A 22,828-nucleotide genomic window follows, 5' to 3' on the forward strand; every position below is an offset into this window, starting at 1 on the left:
TTACATCTGTGCCTTTGAAGGCCTGGCCTCAGACGCCCTGCGCTTCAGAACAGTCCTCAAGGCCTGCAGGATGGCAGCCTGGCTGTTCTGCACATTGTAGTCACTGAGCCTCAGCAGACCATCGAAGTCTTCCTTCTTGTAGGTCATGTTGCACAGGGCATAGGGGGAGGTGTCCTTGGTGACATCCACTTGGCCAGCAGGGATCTCTGCAGGGCTGCGCTTGACACCTGCCCAGGGGTAGAAGGGGCATCAGGAGAAGGACCAGAGGCCTTTACAGCTGGCCAGAACTAAGCCTTGAATAGGATATAGTGGAGAGCTGCTTTTTCCCCAATTCTCTGTGCCTTTTACCCAAAAATATCAATGTAAATGGTAGAATGTTATTTTTAAGTATGAGGAGTTTTCTGCTCCCAAATTCCCTGTAGCATGACACTTCTTCCACTATTCAGGCAGCTCCACAGTATGGCTCTGTGTTGCTTCTGGGTAAGGTGGAAACAGCCAGAACAAGAAAGTCAATTAGGTTAAAAAATGGTGGAAACTAATAGAGCTTTGGCTTTGTAAGAACCAGCCTTTGTTGAGAGAGAAAATTTCTCTAGAATTCCAAGATGTGGGCTGAACATGTTAAGAATAAAGCTGGGAGATTTAAATTATGGTGTGAACTAAAAATTGGGGTATAACCCACTAAGACAGAAATTTGATTTTTCCCACCCAAAGGAAATAAACTCTGACAAGTTGATGGGAGGAGAAAATAAAAGCGCGATAAGTGTTTAGATTTGGAGGCCATTGAGGAGAAGAAGCCCAGCTTCCTGAGAAAGGACCTCAGCCTGGGCTGTCCAGCATAATAAAGAGGCCAAGTGACCTATACCCCCAGCTACTGCCCGGAGCAGGACTAGAGAAGTTCAGGGGTATCTATAAGTACTGGGGGAAGAGGAGGCTAAAGGAGCCTGGGGTCATGACTCTAAGGAAACCTGCACAGTGACATGAGGATGCTGCGGGGATGTGAGTGTCAGCCACCAAGACCAGAGGTATCTATCCAAGGCCTTGAGCCTTTTCAGGGCAGACTTTCTTCCCTCTCCCCTGGTGACTAGGGTAGGGCCTCAAGGGGCTGCTTGGCTGGAAGAGGAAAGGCGGTCTCACCAGGAGCTGAGTAGTCCTTGAAGGAAACATTGACCAGCGGGAAATGCAGCAAGACAGGGGCCTCGGGGCAGGTGGGGTCTGAGAAGAGGTAACACTCTTTGGGTTGGAGTTGGTCCTCAGGGCTGAGCTCCACATGGGGGAAGGGCAGCCCCCGGGCCCTGCAGTACAGCTCCGACTGCTGCAGCGCCTGGAGGAACAGAAGGCAGCTCAGAGAACCCATCAACCCACATCACCAGTCATCCAGCTGGTTCTGTCCTGCTCATGGCCCAGCTAAGCTGCATGTGCCTCAGAGAGAGTCTGAGGATTCTAGGGGTTCAAATCTTTAGGTGCGATGTAGACCCAGCATCTTCTACCTCCATTTGGATTGCTACTGCTGGATTATTCAAGTCCCAGAGCCTAGAGGGCTTCAGTAGGTGACCTACATATGCATACCAGCATTACCAAGTCCTCAGGGGAGGTGGGGTTGCATGTGGAGATGCCCAGTGTCTCCTCCTAGCTCTGTCCAGTTATTTTTCTTTGGTGTGGTGATATATGACCCATGCAGGCGTCCTGGGAGCCCAGGACCCCATCACCACTGCAGCCCTTCCCCACCAGGACCCTGGAAGGATTTGTGGGTTACAGCTTGCTACCTCTCCCTTCCTTGGTGTAGGTCAGTAGCTCAATGGCCTTGCTGCTTGCCCCTGGATCTTGGCCTGGTTGGACAAAGGGTCTTGGGTCCCCAGGGGGCAACCAGAAGCACCTCGAAGGGTGAGTTTAGGGAGCAGTTGAAGGAGAGTATGAGGTCCATCCTGCGACCGGGCCGGAGCAAGGAAGGAAAGCTGGTGTTGATGAAGTAGGCCGGGTCCACCAGGCAGAGCTGGGGTTCCTGGGGGGTCAGTCGACTGGGGATGGGGTCTAGCTGGAAGTCTGGTGAGAAAGGCAGTGACAGTCAGAGGCAGCCACCCTGCCACAGTAGCCCACCAACAACATTCACCTCCACGTCCCTTCCTTATATCTGGTGTCACTTCCTGAATGCACATGCCACCCCAGCCTTTCCCAAGACCTCTCAATGGGATCTTCTGCCGCAGTCTGGCTGGGCACACAATCACGAGCCACCACACAGCTTGTAGATTCAAACAGCAACTCTTTATTCCCGAACTCACACGAGCCGTCTACAATCACGTTCTGGGGAAATCCACATTCTCTGCCCAAAATCCACCTCCACTGGGCTTCTATCTCCCAAAAAATACTGTCTGAATCCCGTGAGAACTCAAGGGGAACTCAGGCAGCAGGATACGCCCTATTCCCAGCAGGAATAATCTTAAACCTGGAACGCCCTAAACCCGATTATCCTAAACCAGGAACACCCTAATCCCGGATCCGCCCTGGTCCTTGAGCAAGGTCACCTAACTGCAATGTCACTGCAAAATGTCCTATTTCCACGAGTCCTTCCACTAAGCAACATGGGGTACGCTGGCAAGGAAATTGTCATACCTACTTGGCTAATGGCTCCCAGCAATCTTCTCCAGACTACAGACCAGAAGTGGATGCTGTGACCCCCAAGCATCTTTCAGTCAACAACCATGGCCCATCCTCACCCAGGAGTCCAAATTTGTTATGGCCCTTACCTTCCCAGGTGGAGAAGTCTTTCTGGTTGCAGTAGTCCCGGTGTAGCTGGAGGCCATGGAGGAAGTTGGCCTCACACTGGTGGAGTGGCCTGTTAGTCAGGAAGCCCTTAAATGCCTGGGCCAGTGCTGTTCCAGACTTCAGCCAGGAGGACTCCATCCATGAGGAGGTTGCAGAGGAGGCTACAGGTGCCTTCTCTGCAGCCAGAGGAACAAACATTACTCCACTGAGAGGCCTGGAAATGTCCAGCTCTTCTTCCCCCAAGGCACTCCATCCCCTCAACCATATCTAAAGGGAAGCAGCCTCATCCTGGGCTCCCCTTAGTGTCCCCTCTCCTACCTACGTTCTGGATCTTGTCCTTAATGTGCTGCTTCCAGTCCCCCTCAGAGCAGGTGAGGCCATACCAGGTGTCCAGCAAGTTTAGGGAAAAAATATTGCTCCAGATACCTGAAGACCAAACCCACAGAGGTCAGCTTTCAGGCACCTGCTCCCTGTCTTTTCCACCTGGAAGCCAGCGGTCCCCACTCTTGAGTGCAGATGGAAAATGGGAACTGGAAAAAGGCTTTTCTTCCAATGGCTTCTCTTCCCCACTGCCCAACCCCTGCCCCTCACCCTGGGGCTCTGCCCAGACCTGAGCTGCAGGATTCATGTCCAGGAAGAAACCTGCAGAGTGACCATTCCTTACCTTCTAGAAAGCAGATCTGGGACTCAGGGAGCCTCTTCATCAGTTGCCCCATGAAGAACTTGGAACCAAAGAGCTCAGGAGGGACAAAACCTCCATACTTCAGGAACCCGACCTCATAGGGGGAGAACTCAACCCACTCTAATGTGGCAGGAAGGAGAGGCAGGAATGTGAGTTGTGTGGGTTGGGGGAGGCTGAGTTCTGCCAAGGGTCAAAGATATTGCCCCTTGACATGCCTCAGCCTTCCTCCTGACTGGCACCAACTCAGGAAACATGAGGAATGCAGGGTCCTAGGTTAACCGGCCCCATCCTAACCCATCTGCATGTTCAAACACCACCCCCACCCAAGGGCAAGGAGCACCCCAGGCAGACTCTTGGGCTTACTAGCACCACCACCCTTCCAGAGGCTTGTACAATCTGCATAGAAGTTTCCAGATTGAATTATCTGGAGATTCTCAGGGTACAGAGGATTTAGGGAGTGTGTGTGTTGGAGGATGGAGTGAATAGGACTGTACCCTTGAATTCGAAAGTATCCAGATTGTTCTCTTTGACATTGAGGCTCAAGTAAAGAGGTAGAGGGTTCTGACCACGCTCCAGTGCTGTTCTCTGTCCTGACAGCTTCTGATCCACAACCTGGGATTGGAGGACATGAGGACCCAAGTGAGGGTGGGAGCACCCTGAAAGCAGCAACTCTACCAGGACAAGGGCAGGGCAGGAACATAGGCTGGGGGGGAGGAGGTGGCTGCTTCACTGGGATTTAGGAGGAATGGTGGGTATGTGCATCCAGTTCCCAATCCTGTCCCCATGTCCTCACCAGGCCCAAGGTGGCCATGTAGGGCTCTGCAGGTTGTATACTGCCTATCTCCCAGGAGGGCCATTCCCGAAGACAACAGTGACAACCGTCCTTCTCCCCACACCCTGTGCCTCAGTGGGACTCAGAAGCAGAAGTGAATACTGACATGAAGATATACACATGTATGCATGCACACATTGCTTTCCAGAAAGCACACCGCAATCCCCTTTTAGTACACACTGAGCTATGCCAAGGGACTTGCTGCCCTTTTAGGGTTCAAGTTTCAGCCCCTCCCAGATATTTTCCTGGTGTTCCTGCCTCCCCCTCCCCCTCCTCCTCCTCCTCCTCCTTTCCTGCTTTGTTTGCACAGTATGAGGTTGTACCCTGTGGTTTATTCCTGCCTTCTGTTTCTAACTCTCTCTTTAATAAAATGCCAAGCTCTGTCACTGATGGCAAAGACTATGGCTTGCTTTTGGGGGGAGCCCCACAGAGCCTCCCTGAGTTCTAGGGACACAGAAAGTTCACATTCTATTCAGAGATGTACATGGGGCTCCTCTCAAATTCCCTCAAGGTAAAAGGTGAATGGTGGCAGCTGCCCAGAGCCCTGCCTTGACAAGAATGGTGCTGCCACAGATGAGGCCAGGGCTGTTGGCCCTGGGCTGTTTTGGACAGGATGGCACATGTCATCTCTGTCTTAGGCTTTTTAGTGTAGAAGGGTGTTGAGACCTAGGAAGCTCCCAACCTACCATACCAGCCCTTATATCCAAATTTACTTATAAAGCAGGTTAAACACATAGCTTGACGGGCCTGTATGAGAATCAGTCTATCAGAAGTCACTTCAGAATTTATCTTTTTAAAAAACCTCCCCAAGGGATACTGATGATCAGTGAGATTGAGTCCCAAGAGTCAGCCCAGCCTACCCAATAAGAAGTCCCCTTCCTATAAGTGTGGCAAAAATCTAGCACAAGTAGTGTCTTTCCTCCTTCCTGATAGTCCTCTGTCACTTGACAAGAGCACTCATGTGTCAACTCATGCATCTTTCCCCCAGTTCTTCAGTGGTACCCAATATAACTTGAGTTATAGAGGGAATCCACAGAACAATCCCCAAACAGGGCCTGAGCTCCTGCTATAGGTGATGTTATCTCAACAACATCAATAAATCAGTGCTGCGGAGTGAATGTGTCCATGTGATTGGGAGGATAAGAGTTGACTAACATCAGCAATTTCCCTTCTCAATGTCTTTTTGTTTTGCAATACTGGGAATTGAACTCAAGGCCTTGTACATGCAAGGCAAGTGTTCTACTACCACCACTGAGCTACATCCCCAATCTTTTTTCAAATTTGATTTTGATACAGGGTCTTACCAAGTTTCCCAGCACCAGCTTCAATGTCTATCTATTTATTTATGGTATTGAGTTTTGAACCCAGGGGTGCTTTACTACTAAACTATATCCCCAGCTCTTTCTATTTTTTATTTTGAGACAGGGTCTTTCTAAGTTGCTGAGGCTTAAACTTTAGATCCTCCTACCTTAGCCTCCTGAGGCTGAGATTTCAGGCATGCACCTTCTTGCCAGCTTAATGTCTTTTTATTTAGTGATACTGTTTATTGCTCTTTTTATATGTATAATGAGGAGGAAAATGGCTTTTTACTACAGTTTCACAATTTCTGCCCTAGAGAAAGTTTTGGGAAAGGGTAAGCAACCCTTACACCTACTAAAACAGCACCAAGGATACCCTGTGATAGTTACAACTAAGCTGCATAGGATTTTTTATCTCTAGCCCCATAGTTTCCAAGTAAGTATCCCCAATTCTGCAGAACATCATTCTGACAACTCAAGGTACCCACTGGAAATGGTGGTGCTTGGTAATATGTTGATCTGGTTCAGGCAGTGTACACAGTAAACTAAAGGGTGTGCAAATTTTTTTTTGTTGAGTATTGCAGAAAAATATGTAAAAACCTCTTCACTCAGGAGAAGATAAGAGAAAAATTAGGAGTTTCTCCTTTAGAATGGTAAGGAGCTTCTAAGCAGTTCAAGACTTGCCAGTAAAAAATAAAGGAAAAAAATCTAAAGAGGTATTTTGAGTGAGGGCACACATCTATAATCCAGCAACTCAGGAGGCTGAGACAGGAGGATTGCAAGTTCAAGGAAAACCTCAGCAATTTGGCAAGGTCCTAAGCAACTTAGCAAAATCCTGTCTTAAAATAAAAGATAAAAAGGGCTGAGAATGCAGCTCAGTGGTATAGAACCCCTGGATTCAATCCCCAGTACCCTCCTACACACACACATATAACTAGTTTGAAATGCACTGATTATAACTGGTATGTGTGTGTGTGTGGGGGGTGAACTAGGTATCAAAGTCTGGCTTTGCACATACTAGGTGAGCACTCTACCTCTGAGCTCACCCCCAGCATAACTGGTACATTTTTGTAGTAGATTGTTATAAGAACTGAACCAATATTTTAGACATAAGTAGACTGACAAGTTCATTCTGAGTAATGTTTCAAGATATGATACTTTCCTAATAAACTTGATATTAATGAAATTAATATCATTAATTGTCTTGAAAGAAGTTTTTCTGATATTTCACAATGACTTCTCATACTTAGATTAGTATATTATAGAGGTAATAAATAACTGCCTTTCTCTAAAGACTTACAAAAAATTAGAAATCAATGCTAAAATTGTCTGAATAAAACATTATTTTAAGAATCATAAATGGCTGGACCCGGTGGTACATATCTATAATCCCAGCAACTCAGGAATCTGAGGCAGGGGGATCACAAATTTGAGGCTAGCCTCAGTAATTTAGTGAGGCCCTAAGCAACTTAGTGAGACTCTGTCTGAAAATAAAAAGTAAAAAGGGCTGGGATGTGACTCAGTGGTAAAACACCCCTGTGTTCAATCCCCAGTACCAAAACAAACAAACAAGAATATATTATAATAAATTATCATTAAGAGGTAAAACATGATAGCTAAGAAAATAAAGGAAACAATAAATTGAAAAACTTTTATATGGGGACAAAATTTTAAGCAGCATAGGTGCTCATTTCAAAAAATACATACATGGTCAATAATGTCACAAGGGTTTTTATTCTTGTGAACAATAAAGAATGAAATAAATTTTGTCTTTTTGAAAATGACTATAAACCTTTTACATAAAACCACACATTAAGACATTGCTAGAGGATCAAGTGGTGATTAAGTAGAAATCCTCTTTATAGCCTGGGATCATACTAAATTTCCTAGCCCCTTGTGAAGTGAGCTGTTAAAATAAGCTTCTCCTCACTATAGTAACTAGTTGTTGCCAGCAGGCAGAAAATTCAGTCAATAAAACACCTTCAGGGCTGGGTTATAGCTCAGTGGTAGAGCAGTTGCTTAACACGTGTGAGGCACTGGATTCGATCCTCAGCACCATGTACAAATAAATAAAATAAGGTATTGTGTCCACCTACAACTAAAAAAAAAACAACGTTAAAACAAAACAAAAAAAACCTTCAAAGCTGAATATGAGCAGGAGCAGGGGTGCACACCTGAAATCTCAGCTACTTGGGAAGTTGAGGTAGGAGGATCACAAGTTTAAGGCCAGCCTGGGCAACTTAACAAGACTCCATCCCAAAATAAATTAATTAATTAATAAATAGAACTGGGAAGCTGGGTGCATTGGTGCACTCCTATAATCCCAGCAGCTGGGGAGACTGAGGCAGGAGGATCACAAGTTCAAATCCAGCCTCAGCAACTTAGCGAGACCCTAAGCAACTCAACGATACCCTATCTCAAAATTTAAAATAAATAAATAAGGGCTGGGGATGTAGCTCAGTGGTAGAATGCTTGCCTGGCATGCATGAGGCCTTGGGCTTAATCCCCAGCACACACAATAAAAACAAAACAAAACAAAAATCTGAATATGAATCTTAAACAATAGATCCAAAGAAGACATAGAATATTAATAAAATAAAAATATTTCAAGTAATTATTTTGGTGTTATAAATCCAATGCTGTGTCAACCAAAATCCCAGCAACATTTATCATGAAACTTGATTAACTGTTTATTTTATGTAGTGAGAAGAGCAAAGGGCCAAGGGTAGCCAAGATAATTCTAAAGAAAAACAAAGGTGCCAGGGGTAAATTTTCCCTAGTAAATACCAAGATTTATTAGAAAGTTACAATAGTTGAGTCAGGGTGCTATTGGCATAGGGATAGATAATAAGTCCTGTGAGAATGGAATAGAGAGCTCAGGACGAGTCCTATGAATATAGGAACCTGATGTGATAGAAGTCTCAATGCCAATGATGGGAGGGGAAAAAATCAGTACACAAAACTGGGGGTGTTTGGATCCATCTGAAATAAAGTGGGCCCTGTCCCTATAACACTTAAATTTTGGTTGAATTCAAGTCCTATTTGTAAGAAACAGATCTTCAAAACTTATATTAGGCCAGGTGTGGCAGCACATGCCTGTAATCCTAGCCACTTGGGAGCCTGAGGCAGGAGGATCACGAGTTTAGGTCAACCTGGACAACTTAGTGAGACCCTGTCTCCAAATAAAATTAAAAGGGTTAGGGATGTGGCTCAGTCGTAAAGTCTCCTGGGTTCAAATCCAGTACCAAAAAAAATATGCAAGAATATTAATATCCAGAATATTGAAAAAATTCTAAAGATGATATTAAAAATAGAAAATTGGAAAAGGATTTTAGGAGACAATTCATGGAAGAGGAACCCAAATGATAAATAGACTTGAAAGTATGATGTGTCACTAAAAATCAAGCAAATGCAAAAGTATACTGAAGTTTGCTTTCACATCCATAGATGGAAAAAAAAAAATCTAAGTCTGAAGAAGAGGTAGAGAAAACGGAACTAATATACACAGGTAGTGGGGCTATGAATTAAAACCACTCTTTTGTAGAACAATCTAGCACAGCTAGGAGAGTTGAAGGTATATAGACTCAATGTTTCTAAAGTTCAACTGCTGGATATATATCTTAGAGTCTTAGAGAATCTCTAACATATCTGTATCAGGATTCTTGTACACAGTTGTTCACTCAAATAATATTGTGCTTTCTTAAGGGTACATGTATTAAAGTCATATGTAATAAAAGAATGTATAACAAAAGTATATTAAATATATGTGATTATATAATAGACTAAAGTATATGAACTATAGATATGCATGTGATGACGTGATGGTGTGGGAGGGAAATGGGATGGGGGAGGGGACATGGGGTTTCAACTCTATCTGTAACATTTCATTTCTTAGGTTGGTTGGTGAGATCCTGCATATTCATTATAATGTTTTGTGCTTCTTTCATTTTCTTAGGTGTGAAGACTTAAATAATAAATATTTATATAAATATTGATATTTGCATACTAAATATTTTTTAAAATAACAAAAGAATGGTTTGTAGTTTCTAAGCAACATTGTGCTTGCCGCTGAGAATAAAATTTAAAGAAAAAAATTGAAGTGACTTCATTTCCTTCTTTCTGCTATTAATATCCTTGACAGTTCCCTTTTCTTCTGTAGTACTGGCAATTGATCCTGAGGGCCTTGTGCATGTAAGCCCAGGCTCTACATGAGTCTGTCCCCAGTCAGTTTACTTTTTGTTTTGCATATTAAAAGACACTTTTGTCTTTTAGTTGTTTCTAATCCATTTGAAACTTTTTTCAGATAATTATATGTGATAAAACAGGAATGTAAAGGAATAATTAAATTTTAATAATTGTATCAGTTAATGCAAGATTCAGCAGTTAACTTATTAAATTCTTCGGAAGAAACATTGTGGTCCAAAATTCATATGCTCAGTTTTGTCTTGATGTTGTTAGGATACTAGTAAAGACATATAAGAGCTAACCCTTCAGTGCTTACTCTATGCCAAGATGCCATTGAATGCTCACAACACACCCGAGAGAAAAAATACTGTTCTCATTTCCACTGTACAGAGAAAACAGAGAGAGATTAAGTGATTTGCCTAATGATACACAGAAAGTAAAATACACTTAAATTAGAATCCAGGGAATTTGGTTCAAAAGTCTGTGCTTTTAACTCTATCTGAAGATGAGGAAAAATGATAACATTTCATATTGCAGTATAAATTTTTAAAAAGTGGTTCTAGAAATCTTACTGTCTCAAACAATGCAAAAGTTTTGTTTGCTTAACTGACCCTGACTGATCTCCAGATCTTAGGAGGTCCAGAAATTTCTGCTACATGGCAGTTAATTGAAGAAAAGTCTAACTCAGAAAGGTAGCATTCCAAAGTTGAAAAGATACTGACACAGGATATAGTTCCCAGATTCTTTAAGAAATGCCCACATCCCGGGTTGGGGTTGTGACTCAGTGGTAGAGTACTCGCCTAGCACGTGCAAGGCCCTGGGTTCGATCCTCAGCACCACATAAAAATAAATAAATAAAATAAAGGTATTGTGTCCAACCACAACTAAAAAATAAATATTAAAAAAAAAAAATGCCCGCACCCACTCTGCCCCATCTGGGCATGTGCTCTACCTGGCCATGCAGCATGGACTCCAGCACCAGGGCCCACAGGTCCACAACTGTGGTGGAGTGGCCCTGCTCAGCCCGCAGCTGCAGCTCTCTGCGATAGATCTCCAGGTGCTCTGGGGAGAAGGCTGACAGCTTGCTCTTGGTCAGATGTTCCCGGACATGGCTGATGGGTCCCTCAAGGTCCTTTTGCGACCACTCAGGATCCCAGTACAGGTGGGCCATCGCCCTAGGAGAACAAGGGGCAAGACAATGCTGGGACCCAGAATGGGGCACTACAGCTCCTCCTTCCCACCCTCTATCTACTCCCAGCACATTGCTCCTGCTGCCAAGGATCTGCAAATTTGGAAATGTGTATCAGGGCTTTCTCTTCTTCTAGATCAATGATGATGAATATTAATATGACGTGAACGATACATATGTAATTAATTAACATCTCTTCTTTCTTTCTTTATCTTTTTTCTTGTATAGTGCTGGCTGATGATTGAACCCAGAGTCTCGCACATGCTAAGTAAGCACTTTACCACTGAGCCACATCCCAACCCCATAGGTAGTTTTAAATTTCCTAGTAACCACACTAAAAAAGTATAAATAAACCAATAAAAATTAATTTTAATAATTCAATATATGCAAAAAGTATTATTTCAAAGTGTAGGTTGATTATGGATAAGTTATTTATATAATTTATATTTTTTCAAGACAAATCTTCAAATTCAGTATATATTTTATATTTGTAACACATCCAAATTTTGGATGTGTTACAAATATAAAATGTTTTCTGTTTTTGTGGAACTAGGGATTGAACCAGGGGCCTCTCACATGTGAGGCAAGGTTTCTACCACTGAGCTACATCCACAGCCCAAACATCCTAATTTGAACCAGCCGTATTTCAAGAAGTCAATAACCATATATGGCTAGTGACTACCATGTTGGTCAGCACTAGACACCCTTCCCATCTTCAGACCTATCCTCAACCCTTTGAGAATTTGCTTTTCAACAGCTGTCATCTAAACTCCCCAGAAGTTTATTCCTATTTTCCTCCTCAAAGTCATATTTCTTTTTCTTTTCTTTTCTTTCTTTTTTTTTTTTTTAGTTGTGGATGGACACAATACCTTTATTTTATTTTTAAGTGGTGCTGAGGATCGAACCCAGTGCCTCATGCATGCTAGGCAAGTGCTCTACCTCGGAGCCACAACCCCAGGCCCTCAAAGTCATATTTCAATGAGACTCAAGGAGGTGAACTTCTAACACCATAGGAAGGATGAGGGGGCAGGAAGACAATGCTATCTTTAGGTCAAACAGCATCTCTTAACCTCAGTTTCTTCATCTCTATCACATATGAGCAAGAAGAGAAACTACCTCAAAAAGTGTTATGTGCACTAACCCAGGTAATAACTATGAAACCTAAAAAAGATCCACCAACTTGGAGCTCCTGGCATGTGTCAAGCATTAGGTTAAATGTTTTACATGGCTGTCTATTCCAATTCTATGGCATATGCACACCCATTTTGGACATAAGCCAACTAAGAATAAGAAGAAAGAAGTTGTTCAAGGGTGCCCAAGCCTGTATGTGGGATTGCCAAGATCAAACCCAGCTCCTACTGGATCAGCAAACTTCCAGTGCCTTGGTAGCGTCTAGGAGGGGCCTCCTGCATCTCCCCCCGCCACATGGCAGCACTTCCATATACATCTGTCTCTACCTTTTAAAAAAGCTGAACGATCCCTGTCACATCTTACTACTGATGATCATACTACTCATACCCACTTGGCATTCCCATATATAGGCTACTTCTGGGGGCTGGGATAGTAGCTCAGTGGCAGGGCATTTTCCCAGCATGTGTAAGGCACTGGGTTGGATCCTCAGCACCACATAAAAATAAATAAATAAAATAAAGGTATTGTATCCATCTACAACTACAAAATAATAACAACAACAACAACAAAAAAGACTCCTCTAGCATCCACTCAGCCTCCCTCTGGGACCTGGCCACCTCTGCTGTTCCAGCCCCCGTTGCCCTTACCATGTAGAGCCTGATATGCCGCTGAGGTAGGTCACACAGTCCAGGAGACCCAGCTTCTGCAGAGCCAATAGGTGGCCGTAGAGGGAGGTCATGGCACGGGTCCCTCCTCCTTCAGCCATGATGCCCACAACAGGGACCTGGAACACAGATATAGATCAGTTTAACAACACAAGGATGAGCTGCCTCCTTCCTTACCCAGGAGTCCACCCTACTCACTGTCTCCAGGGAGGGGGCCTTGTGTTCATGGACCACTGGAGTCAGGGTTAGAGCTAGGGCAAACCCTTACCCAAGAAGGGACAGCTTTCAGCCCAGGTCAGAGTCCTATGGAGCAAGAACCCTGGCACTTAGGCATGGCCCACATCTCCCCCCACACCCGCACTATCCATTCTCTAGTACTGGATTATCTGTAGGGGGTATAGGAATCAGGTACTACTTTAAGGCCAGTCCAGAGTGTGTGCACCCACATCTCTCCTATACCCCCAAACCTCATCCTCCTGCAGGTCTCTGTCCAATTGCAGGGCCTGCTTCAGGGCCTTGGCCACCACTTTCTTCCTCCTGCTCAGGAAGGCCTCTTCCTCAGCACATAGATCGAAGCCCAGGCGAACAGGCAGTTCCTTAGGGCTAGAGCAGTGGAGGATCCGGGGGTCAGAAGACACCATGCATGGCTCAATTACTGTTTGACTATCTCCACAATGAGCTGCCAAATAATCTCTCTGCTCCAACCCCAAGATCCACAGCTTTCCCCTCCTCTGCTCACCCCTCACTGCCCCCATAGATTTGAATGCCCCTCACCAGCTGTCTGCCTTGAGCTGCAACCTCACTCCTGGAGCCTGAAATCAAAGCAAGAGACCCTGCTTAGAATGTCCCAGATCCTGAGCCAGACATGGTATCCCCTGGGGTCTTGCGCTCTTTCAACTTCATTCAACTGGCACTTCCAATCCAGTTGAGGCAACTTACATTTGTTGTAGGAACATTGATGGTCACCTCTTTCCCTATGGCCAAGGACTTCAAGGGCACAGTGAGGTGCCCAGCTGAGTTGTCTGAATTCGATCCACTGCTTCTGGAACTCTGGAGGGAAATATTCATTCATTTGTTCATTCATTCATTCATTCACTCATTTGATAATTCTGAGTATCTAACTACAAACAAGATAGCTTAAGTCCCTTTCTGATAATATAAAACTAGTAACAATTATAATTACTAATATTTATAAAATAATCATGGCTAGTTGGGTGTGGTGGTGCATGCCTGTAATCCCAGTGACTTGGGAGGCCGAGGCAGGAGGATCACAAATTTGAGATCAGTCTCAGCAACTTAGCAAGACCCTGACTCAAAATAAACAATAAAAAGGCCTATGGATGTGGCTCATTGGTTAAACACCTCTGGAATCAATCCCTGGTACCAAATCATCATCATTATCATCATCATTGTCATCATAGATAATATTTAATGCAAAGGCATTGGTCTCACTGAATCACATTTACAATTTTATAAAGAAACAGGCAATGAACTGATGTTAATGAGTGTTGTGAAGGACATAAGCAGTGTGATATGACTGAGTAACCAAACGTGGGGTCTGTTTGAGGTGGGGAGTCAAGGAGGGATCCTCTGAAGAGGTGCAATTTGAACTGAGATATTAAGGAGGAGGAGACGGTGGAGAAGGCCGCCCCCTTGGATGCAACCAGAGGAAGACAGGGAAAGCATGTGGCATGTTGGGAAAGGAAGAGGAAACAAGTACCTCTGGAGGATCATGAACAAAGGGAACAGAGGTGGGCAGGGGCCAGGCTGCGCAGGGCCTTGTGGACATACACATCAAGTTTTATTCTAAGAAAATAGAAAAGTCATCGGAGGGTTCAAAGACTGACATTCTGTAGTAGTCTCCAGTCCCTGCGAATCCTCACTGTCTTCCAAGGGTCGGGTGCCTAACTGGGAAAGGCCGACAAGGTCACAGGGGGCCTGGCCTTGGCAGAGGAAGGCCAGGAATAACTGGAGCTGGCTAAAGGCTGGAGTTGGCAGGAGAGTTGGAGAGTGGAGACCCACCCTCAGGTGCCCACTCAGCTCTGCATCTTGGGCTGCCAGGTAGTGGAAGCGGAAGGCAGGGGCTGTGCCCAGGGTGGATGTCTGTGTGTCCTCATATGACCCCTTCAGCACCAGCTCCAATTCCAGTTTGTCCTGTCCTAGGGAGAGAGGGAGCAGTTAGCATATGGGGAACAAGAGCCTGGAACCAGCTAGGACCTGGGAAACCAGCAACACTGGTTGGGCATGACAAAGTCCAGGAGGCTGGAACGTGGTAAGCAGGATTCTGAAAAGGGCCCTCTTGGGCCTGCTGAACCTCACAACCCCCATTGGGATTCCCACATCCTGTGACATGTTCTCATTCAGTTCAGTGGCTCATCTCCCGCCCAGAGGAGACATGCTGCCCTCCTGTGGTCAAGAAGGCAGAGGCACGCTCTACTCTTGCTCAACTCCTGCCCTCTGCAGTTCTCCCTGTGTGTCTGCCCCTCTGACACCCCCTCTCCCACCCTCCTCCTTTCCATGTTCCAGGCAGAGTCCAGACCTGGTTCCGAGCAGATCTTACCTGCAGTCAGTGCTGTACTCCCCGCTCTGTCCAGGCAGATATTCAGGCATGATAGCTCTCGGGCCTGGGGCAGACCACATCATGGGCTGGGGCTCTGCAGGGTAAACTGAAGCCTCCTCAACCTCAACCCTCTAAGCCCTACTGTCTTAAATCCAATACACACTAACAAGAAGGGGGGTTCGGCATGAGCCTGGAAACAGGAGCCCTTCACTCCCTCTCAGATCTGTTGTAACTGCTCAGCCTGAAGTTCCACAGCAACCAGGAGACCTCTACCCCGACCCCAGTTCTCCTGATTTTATAGAAATTATGAAACCTCTGAAAGCCCCCAGCTCCCAGGCACAGATCCTTCTTCTCTGTTTCTCTGCAGCCTTGACCTGGCGGCTGTTTTCCACTACGACAACTCCCAAGTAGCGTGTGTAGACACAGGCCACGGGATGACCAGTGGGGTGATGAAGAAACACTGAACACAGGAGTGACTAGAATGCCTCCTGTCGTCACTGAAGGGACTTGCCCTGGCATTTTGTCTGTTAAGCACCCTGGCAATGGTCCTGCCCACCCTTATGATTGGCCCTTTCCCTAGAATTGCTGAATTTACCAATCCACTGTTGGGCTCTGGCACCCAGAGAATGGGCAGTTGCCATAGATGTGACTTCATGTTAGTGTGTATTATTTAAAAAAGTAATCTAGTTCATCAAATTAACACTTGCACACATTTGAGGGTGAGAGCCTCCTTAGATTTTGTGCCAAGGCACCATCTCTGATCCTAGGACTCTAGCTTCCAGTTCCTTTCCAGGGCTGCCAGGCTGAGGTCACAGAGCAGAGAGCTTCTCATGAGGAACTCGCCACCTTGTGGTCCTTCCTGTCCACTGCACTCTGGTGAGCTTGCAGCTGGGAAAGAGGGAACCACGACCCTCCCAGGTCTCCAGAAGGAGTTGACTGACCCTGATTGCCTAGGTTGGAAGCACACTATACTGGAAACTCCCTCTGAATCTCAGTGACCTCAAAATTGACAACCTGAAGGTGGGCCTGGCTTGCAGGATTTCACCAGGACTTCCAGGGAAGAACTCTGATTCTGTCTTAGGAACTTGGAGTTCATTACATGACTAAACACCTTCAGAAAGTACCTAAAATTTCCCCTACAATCCCTCAACCATTCAATCTTGGACCAAAACCTCCTCTCAGCAGAGCCCACCTCCCTGCTCTCCATGTGACCTTTAGCTCCAGGTGACCACTGTCTCCAAGCCACATGGCCCCAGGTGACCACCTAGCTGAGAGGCTGGGGATGGTCTACTACAAGCCCTGCCCCTGCCTTGTTCCTTCTCAGCCACACCCTGCCCCCTGCTATCGGGCCCCTTTCCTAAGCCCAGGGAAGGTGGTTACCACAAGGACATTGTTGGTGATGAGGTTTTCTGGATAGCTGGACCTAGAAAAGTCAAACCATTTAGAGTCTGGCCTCGCAAAGGCAAAAGCATCCTGAGTTGGTTCCCCCTGGCTGCCGAGATTCGCCGCCCCCCCATGTGAGTTCTCCCAGGGTGATGCTACAGGCTCTTAAATCCTGGCTAAGATTTAGGGTGATGGAGAGAGCCCTCTGCAGAATGGAAGGTGAGAGGAGAGAGCAGGCCAAGGGAAATTTGGGCTTTCTGTCCTCAATTCTCTAGGACCACTTTGGAAGGGGTGAGGAGATGAGGGGCAACTGGGCTGGACAGATCTATGGGGTCTGAGTCAGGGCCATTTCCCTGAATAGAGGGGTCCTCAGCCACTCTATGGAAATATTGCTCACATTTTTTCTATCAGGAACTCCACATCCAACTCTTCCTGTCTCTGAAATCAAAGAGGATGAGCAAGTCAGGAACATTTAATAGTTGACAGCCATCTCGAGCAGCCTCTAAGGGGAGCATGTTTTTACAATTATTTCCAACTTATAAGGGAGGAAACTGAGGATAGGGCAAGAAGGGCTCCTTGCTCACGTAATCTACAATAGTAAGTCTGTAGAACAGGTCTCCCTCTCTTCTGGGTCCCCAAGCTTTAGGCCAGGCTGAAGAGGAAGACAAGGAACATGGCCAAAGGAGGATTGAAGATGTCTAGGCCCTCCTTCTTCCTCTTGAGGAGACCCCAGAACTTTGCACTTCCCTATCCCAAGCCTGCTGCAGGAAGAGCCCCAAGACCTTCACAGAGCAGGCCCTGGGCTCCATGAGCAGGAGTGATGGAGGTACCCTGAGGTGGTTGTACTGTGCTGTGTTTTGAGAGGTGTAGCAAATTCACCTCCCAAACCTTCCTCTCAGATGACTAAAGCTCCTGAATTGGGTAATTCAATCTGCAACTGCACAGCTAAAGCGGTTCCTTTTCTACTAAAATGCAAATATCTCTGGGAGACTTTTACATTTTTTTTTATAGATGAGTTCAACATAGCAACATTCCTTAGGTGGGAGGAATTGAACAACTTCCTCAGTTTGGAGCTAGAAGAAGTGGATCTCATCCTGAACTCCCCACCCACCTGGGGATCCAGGGAGAAGGTTTTCCTAAGCAGCTTGCCAGGGAGGACTTCTGAGACATCATAGAAAACCTTAAAGCAGACGTCATCCTTCGTGATTAAGTCTTCATCACAGATGCTCAGCTCTAGAACATTCTAGTGGCCCAAAAGAACAACTTAGCATATTATCTACTCATAGCACCAAGAGCTCACATAGAGCTGTAAAACTTAAAAGAAGTATAAGGAATTCAAGCAAAGTTCCTAATTTTCCCCTCTTAATCTTTGTTTTTATTTTAAAAAATCAAATTCTATCAAGAAACTCTCTCCCCACTCTGGTTCCCTGTGTACCTAAGGCAAGTGCCTGCAGGCAATGTGTCTATAGTCCACAATGCAGTGCCTCCTTTAACCCAACAGCAACCCCTTCAGGAGGGGCACTGACTGTCTCACAACATTGATGGGCTTAGAAAGGATCAGCAGTTTGCTGGTTTATCCTGTAGCCGGAGGTAGAAGGACTGTGTTTATTCTTTCATACATTCTCTCACCTACAGCACAAACAGACTGGGGCACAAAGACACCATCCTTCCCAGAGTTTCTCTGCATGAGCTCTGGAGGACATATGCTTTACCCCAAGAACCCTCCCTGCAGGAGGAGGGGTCTAGCCTGTCTGCGAGTGACTGGCAAAAAGAGTACCGTAGCCTTTACCTTGACCTGACTCTGGATAAGGAAACTGAAGGTCTCATTCCATACAGGATGACTGGAGTTGGTGACTGTTTTGGTCTTGAACTTTGTTCCAGGAATGGTTGGCAGCTGCAGGATCACATATGGGTCTGCCTCACTCACTGCCAATGTCAAGAGAACCATCAGAAGAGAGAGAAGTCCTCATATCCTTTTCCAGGGGGCCTTGCCAGATTCCTACTAAAACCCCAGTGGCTGCTGTGGGCTGCTCAGCCCAACCCTTAGGTACTTGTCTGGTCCTTTCTCAAGGCGACCCATCCTCTCTGCACCCTTGGGAGCCCAGGAGAGACTCACACAGGTCATGTCCACGCAGCCGCCGAGCTTCCAGGACGGTCACAGTGAGCTGCCAGCATGCTGAGGCCTCCCCCTGGAGAGAAATATCAAACTACGGAGTCTCTCCTGCTCATTCTGTTACCCAAATCAGGAGCTGCTGTGCTGCCCAAGTCCCTGGCTGCAGACACATTCCCACCAATCTTCCCATACTTGGTGATGCTGCCAGGCTGCCAGACCTTCTGGAAACATCCTCTTGGGACCAGATAACCTTTGTCTACCATTGTCCTGGAGCTAATGGTTCTGGGTTGCAGCATACAGGAAACAGCAGACCACCTTGGTGGCAGTTTGTGGGATCCTTTCTTCCCTTTAGGAATAGGATTTCAAGTGTAGAGGACAAAGCAAGGGCCAAGGAGCAGCCATCTCACTGATCAGTTGGGAGTTAGCCACACCCAGAGCTCCCAGGGAAGACAGCCCTTTGGTGAAGAATATGACCTGCCTCCCAGCATCCTGCCCTCAGCCCTCTGGACAGGAATTAGGCCAATGTCTCAAAGGAGGCTGAGACCTGGAGCCCAGTGGCTTGTGATATCTACTGGGACTAACAGGGAGCTCAGCCTATCTGTGCTTTCTTGGGGGTGAATTAGGCAACTCCAAGAGCATCAGGCACAGTGTGAAGTAGGTGTTGTGGGTGAAGGGTCATTGTGTATGAAGATGCTCAGGAGGCCACGTAGGGCCTAAGATACGCCCAAGTGATGAAGGAGAAGAAACTGAGTGGGCAGAACATGGAGGAGCAGAAAAGATGAGCAGCAAATGGGTAGCAGGAAGAAAAGCAGAGGGCAGAAGGGCACAGCTGAGGCTGGCACTGCTAGGTTTAGGGGATCTCAAGTTTCTTCATCCTGGTGTTCAGCGGTCTATGTTTGGGTACCCTGCACAGACCTCTGATTGTTAGGCCTCATAAGCTGAGATAATTCAAATGGGCCTGGCAGAACTATGGGCTGACCCCAAGGAAGGTCATTGGCCTTGCATCATCCTAATAAGGAGCCTGACCAAGAGGATCAATTCTTCACTGTTTGACCCTAGCAGGAAGAGTCTACACAGGGAAGGCCCTTAGAATGGGCATCACCTGCCCAGGGGAATCTACAGGGTCTGCCCCCAGCCAGGAGGGAACTCTGAAGGGCCACAGGTGATAGGACCTCAATGGGTACCACTCGCATGGAGGCATATGAAATGGTAAGCCCTGGAGATGTACAATGTGGTAGCCCTGAAAGAGAACCCACTGAAGTTCCCTATGTCAAGAAAATCCCAGGCTGAGACTCCTGCCACTCAGTGGGCTCTGCCACCAGGGTAGAGTAAGGATGACCCTTATCTCCTTACCCCCACCCCTTCTATTCCCACCCAAGGGAGACAGATGCAGCGTGGTGTCTCTATGTGAACAGGTGGCATTGGGTGGTGGGGAAACAGTGGTATGGAGAAACCAAAGCTGGATCCTGACTGTGTTCCACAATTGGCCCCACTTCCTGCCTATAGCTGGTCTCCATGCCCACAGGAACTAATCCTTGCATGGATGCTGCCATCTAAGAATTAGCTCTGTGCCATGAGGACCCCACTTTCTGTTTCCCACAGAGAACCATAAAGGACAATGGGCTGCAGCAGAGCATCTCCTGACTCTGGCCCTGCCCTCGCATCTTCCATCTCCCACTCCATGCTGAATGTCCCTGTCATTTCAGCAGAGCACATGTGATCCCCCAGCAAGGTAGACTCATTTCTCTCCTCTTGGGGTTTAACTCCAGTGACACCAGCAACATTTCAACCCCATGGGCTTTAAGGCAGAGGTGTAACTGTAAGGGATTTAATGACATTTTAGACACCCGGTTCCATTCCCCATCTGCCTGCCACAGAGAAGGTCATGACTGAGATGATCCTAGGGCCACACACAGAGGAAGGATACAGGCAGCCAGGCCTCACTTCCCAGCTCCTTCAGCGAGGCCAAGACTCCACAAGTCCACAGCCTGTGGGCTACTCTAAAGCTACTTGGAGCTACTGAGAAGTGTCCCCTTTGCTTGATTTCCAGCCAGTCAGTCACCATCCCCAATTTTAGTATCATTGTCCATTTCTTCCTCCAATCACTAAGTTTCTCAACCTCAGAAAGCCCCACACCCCAAGGGGTTATTCTCCTTGGGTGAAGCCCCAACTTTCTTCACCTCTGTGACCATTGCTAAGATTGTGACAATAATTACAATGACTGGTCCTCCCTAGAAAGGCCCAGGGGCCATGTTTGCCAGGAAGTTTTGTGAGAGGCTCAGCACTGACCCCTGCCCATGGTGATGGTGTGGCTCAAGGGAGCTTGAATGGATTGAGCCCTTGAAGAATAGGGTACCTAGTATCTGTGACCATAATCCTAAGTGTTTGGCAAGAATAGAGAATGAGCAGTCCTGTCCTTTTCAATTGCTGGCCCTCAGTGACTGGGGGAGATATGAAGGAGGCTGGAGAGCAGATGATGGACACTATGGGCAGAGCCCTGGGCCCTATATCTTTCTGAGTCAGGCTGAGTTGACTCTCCCAGACCACACAGAGGCATGTCCCAGAACAAGTTCCTGGTTCCCAGCCTTCCCTGCCAGCCAAACTGCTGCCACCAGTGCGGGCTCCAGGCCCCCCATTCCAGGAAAAAGGCCAGTGAAACTATGCCTGGGTCTTACTTGCCACGGGGGTTTACAGCCTGTGTGTTGAGGACCTGGTCTTACGGACCCAGTCCTAGGAACACCAACAAGAAGTAAGGTGCTTCCCAGGTATAAGGCAGACTCCCAGATTCTCTAGTCTGGGGCTTTTGCTTTTACCCCTAGGGCTAGACCCAGAGCAGGGTGGGGGATGGGGTGGGGGGTGGGGAGGGGGGATGAGGTGGTGGGGTGGGGAGATGAGCTGGAAGGATGGCATTTCAGAAACTTCCATAGCTGACTGTTCTGAGACATGGGGATCCTGATGGGAAATAGTGATGGAGTTGGGGCTTACTGGGCCCTCCACCACCCTGAAGACTTTTGTTCCCGAGGCTCCATAAGAATGTTTCCACTGATGCATGTCTTGGGGATAGATCCTCCAGACCTCAGGCTGGAGCAATGGATATTGTTGTTCAGTGATAGGGTACTCTCACTATCTCACCCAAGATTCCATGGGTCCAGGCTGCCCTGACCAAGTCTTTCCCAGGAGCCCCGGTCAGGAGTTACTTGTCTAGATACAACTCAGTCCTGGGTCTCAGGACCAAAGTGAGAAGCAGCCCATCAGGGTCTGGGGATTAGGCAAAGGACTTTGGACAATGACCTTGGCACACTTAGCCTGCCTTATAATCACTGTTACAAGGGGAAACCTGAGGAACCAATCCTATTGGCCTTGGTCCCTGGAAAAAGATGAGTGATCTAGACTGAGGGGAAGCACATGGCAGGGGCTGAGCAAGCAGTCTCTAGGCTACTTTGGCCTCCTGCAGCCTCCCAGTTCTTGGACCCAATAAATAATCAGCAGTGGATGGGGATTTGGGCTCCCTGAGAATCTAAGACACACAGGGTGATCCAAGGGCACCAGCCAGTTCTGGGAAGTCCATTGGCCTAAGACAGTAGACTCTGAGCCTGGTAGCTCACCCTTGTAACATGCAGCCACTGTTCTCTGATGTGGAGCATATGCATTTGGGAGGAGAAAGAGAAGGGACCAATGGTGCTACTGCCTGCCTGGTCACTCATGGTAGAGAAGGGAGGTTCTGCTGGCCAAGTCTCTGCTTCTATGGTGCTGTTCACCCACCCACCACTCCACATCCCCAAGCATAGACACTCGCACCTTCTGTCTCAGTCTACACAGAAACCAGAGCCACCCTGCTTTCAGAATGCACAATGGCCCCTGGCCCTATTCTGACTGGTGCCCATGGGCTCAGCAAATACCACTACCTGGTGAGGATGGTCAGGTCGTCCCTCAGGTGACAGGCTCTCCATGCCAATCCTTTCAACTCCACTCCAGGCCTAGCCCCTGCCAAGATGCGGGCTCCTTAGCTGAGTGCCAGGAACTGTCCCAG

General features: G+C 47.0%; 1 protein-coding gene across 1 annotated transcript; it reads right to left on the minus strand.

Moving 5' to 3' along the window:
• Pla2g4d (phospholipase A2 group IVD) lies at positions 1 to 22,766 on the minus strand. The gene is made up of 20 exons (XM_027925777.2): positions 22,704 to 22,766; positions 18,802 to 18,874; positions 18,475 to 18,611; positions 17,797 to 17,928; positions 17,083 to 17,123; positions 16,683 to 16,725; positions 15,303 to 15,366; positions 14,765 to 14,901; positions 13,682 to 13,792; positions 13,517 to 13,554; positions 13,210 to 13,345; positions 12,725 to 12,861; positions 10,710 to 10,932; positions 3,937 to 4,054; positions 3,425 to 3,562; positions 3,079 to 3,186; positions 2,742 to 2,936; positions 1,874 to 2,040; positions 1,135 to 1,321; positions 1 to 227 (listed from the first exon to the last, which is right to left on the minus strand). Exons 1-20 carry the CDS (start codon positions 22,746 to 22,748, stop codon positions 1 to 3), a joined length of 2,457 nt encoding a protein of 818 aa, XP_027781578.2. The 5' UTR covers positions 22,749 to 22,766.
• Between the last annotated feature and the right edge of the window lie 62 nt (positions 22,767 to 22,828).

Source organism: Marmota flaviventris, chromosome 2 (assembly GCF_047511675.1).
Source record: "Marmota flaviventris isolate mMarFla1 chromosome 2, mMarFla1.hap1, whole genome shotgun sequence".
In the NCBI taxonomy this organism is placed as follows: domain Eukaryota; kingdom Metazoa; phylum Chordata; class Mammalia; order Rodentia; family Sciuridae; genus Marmota; species Marmota flaviventris.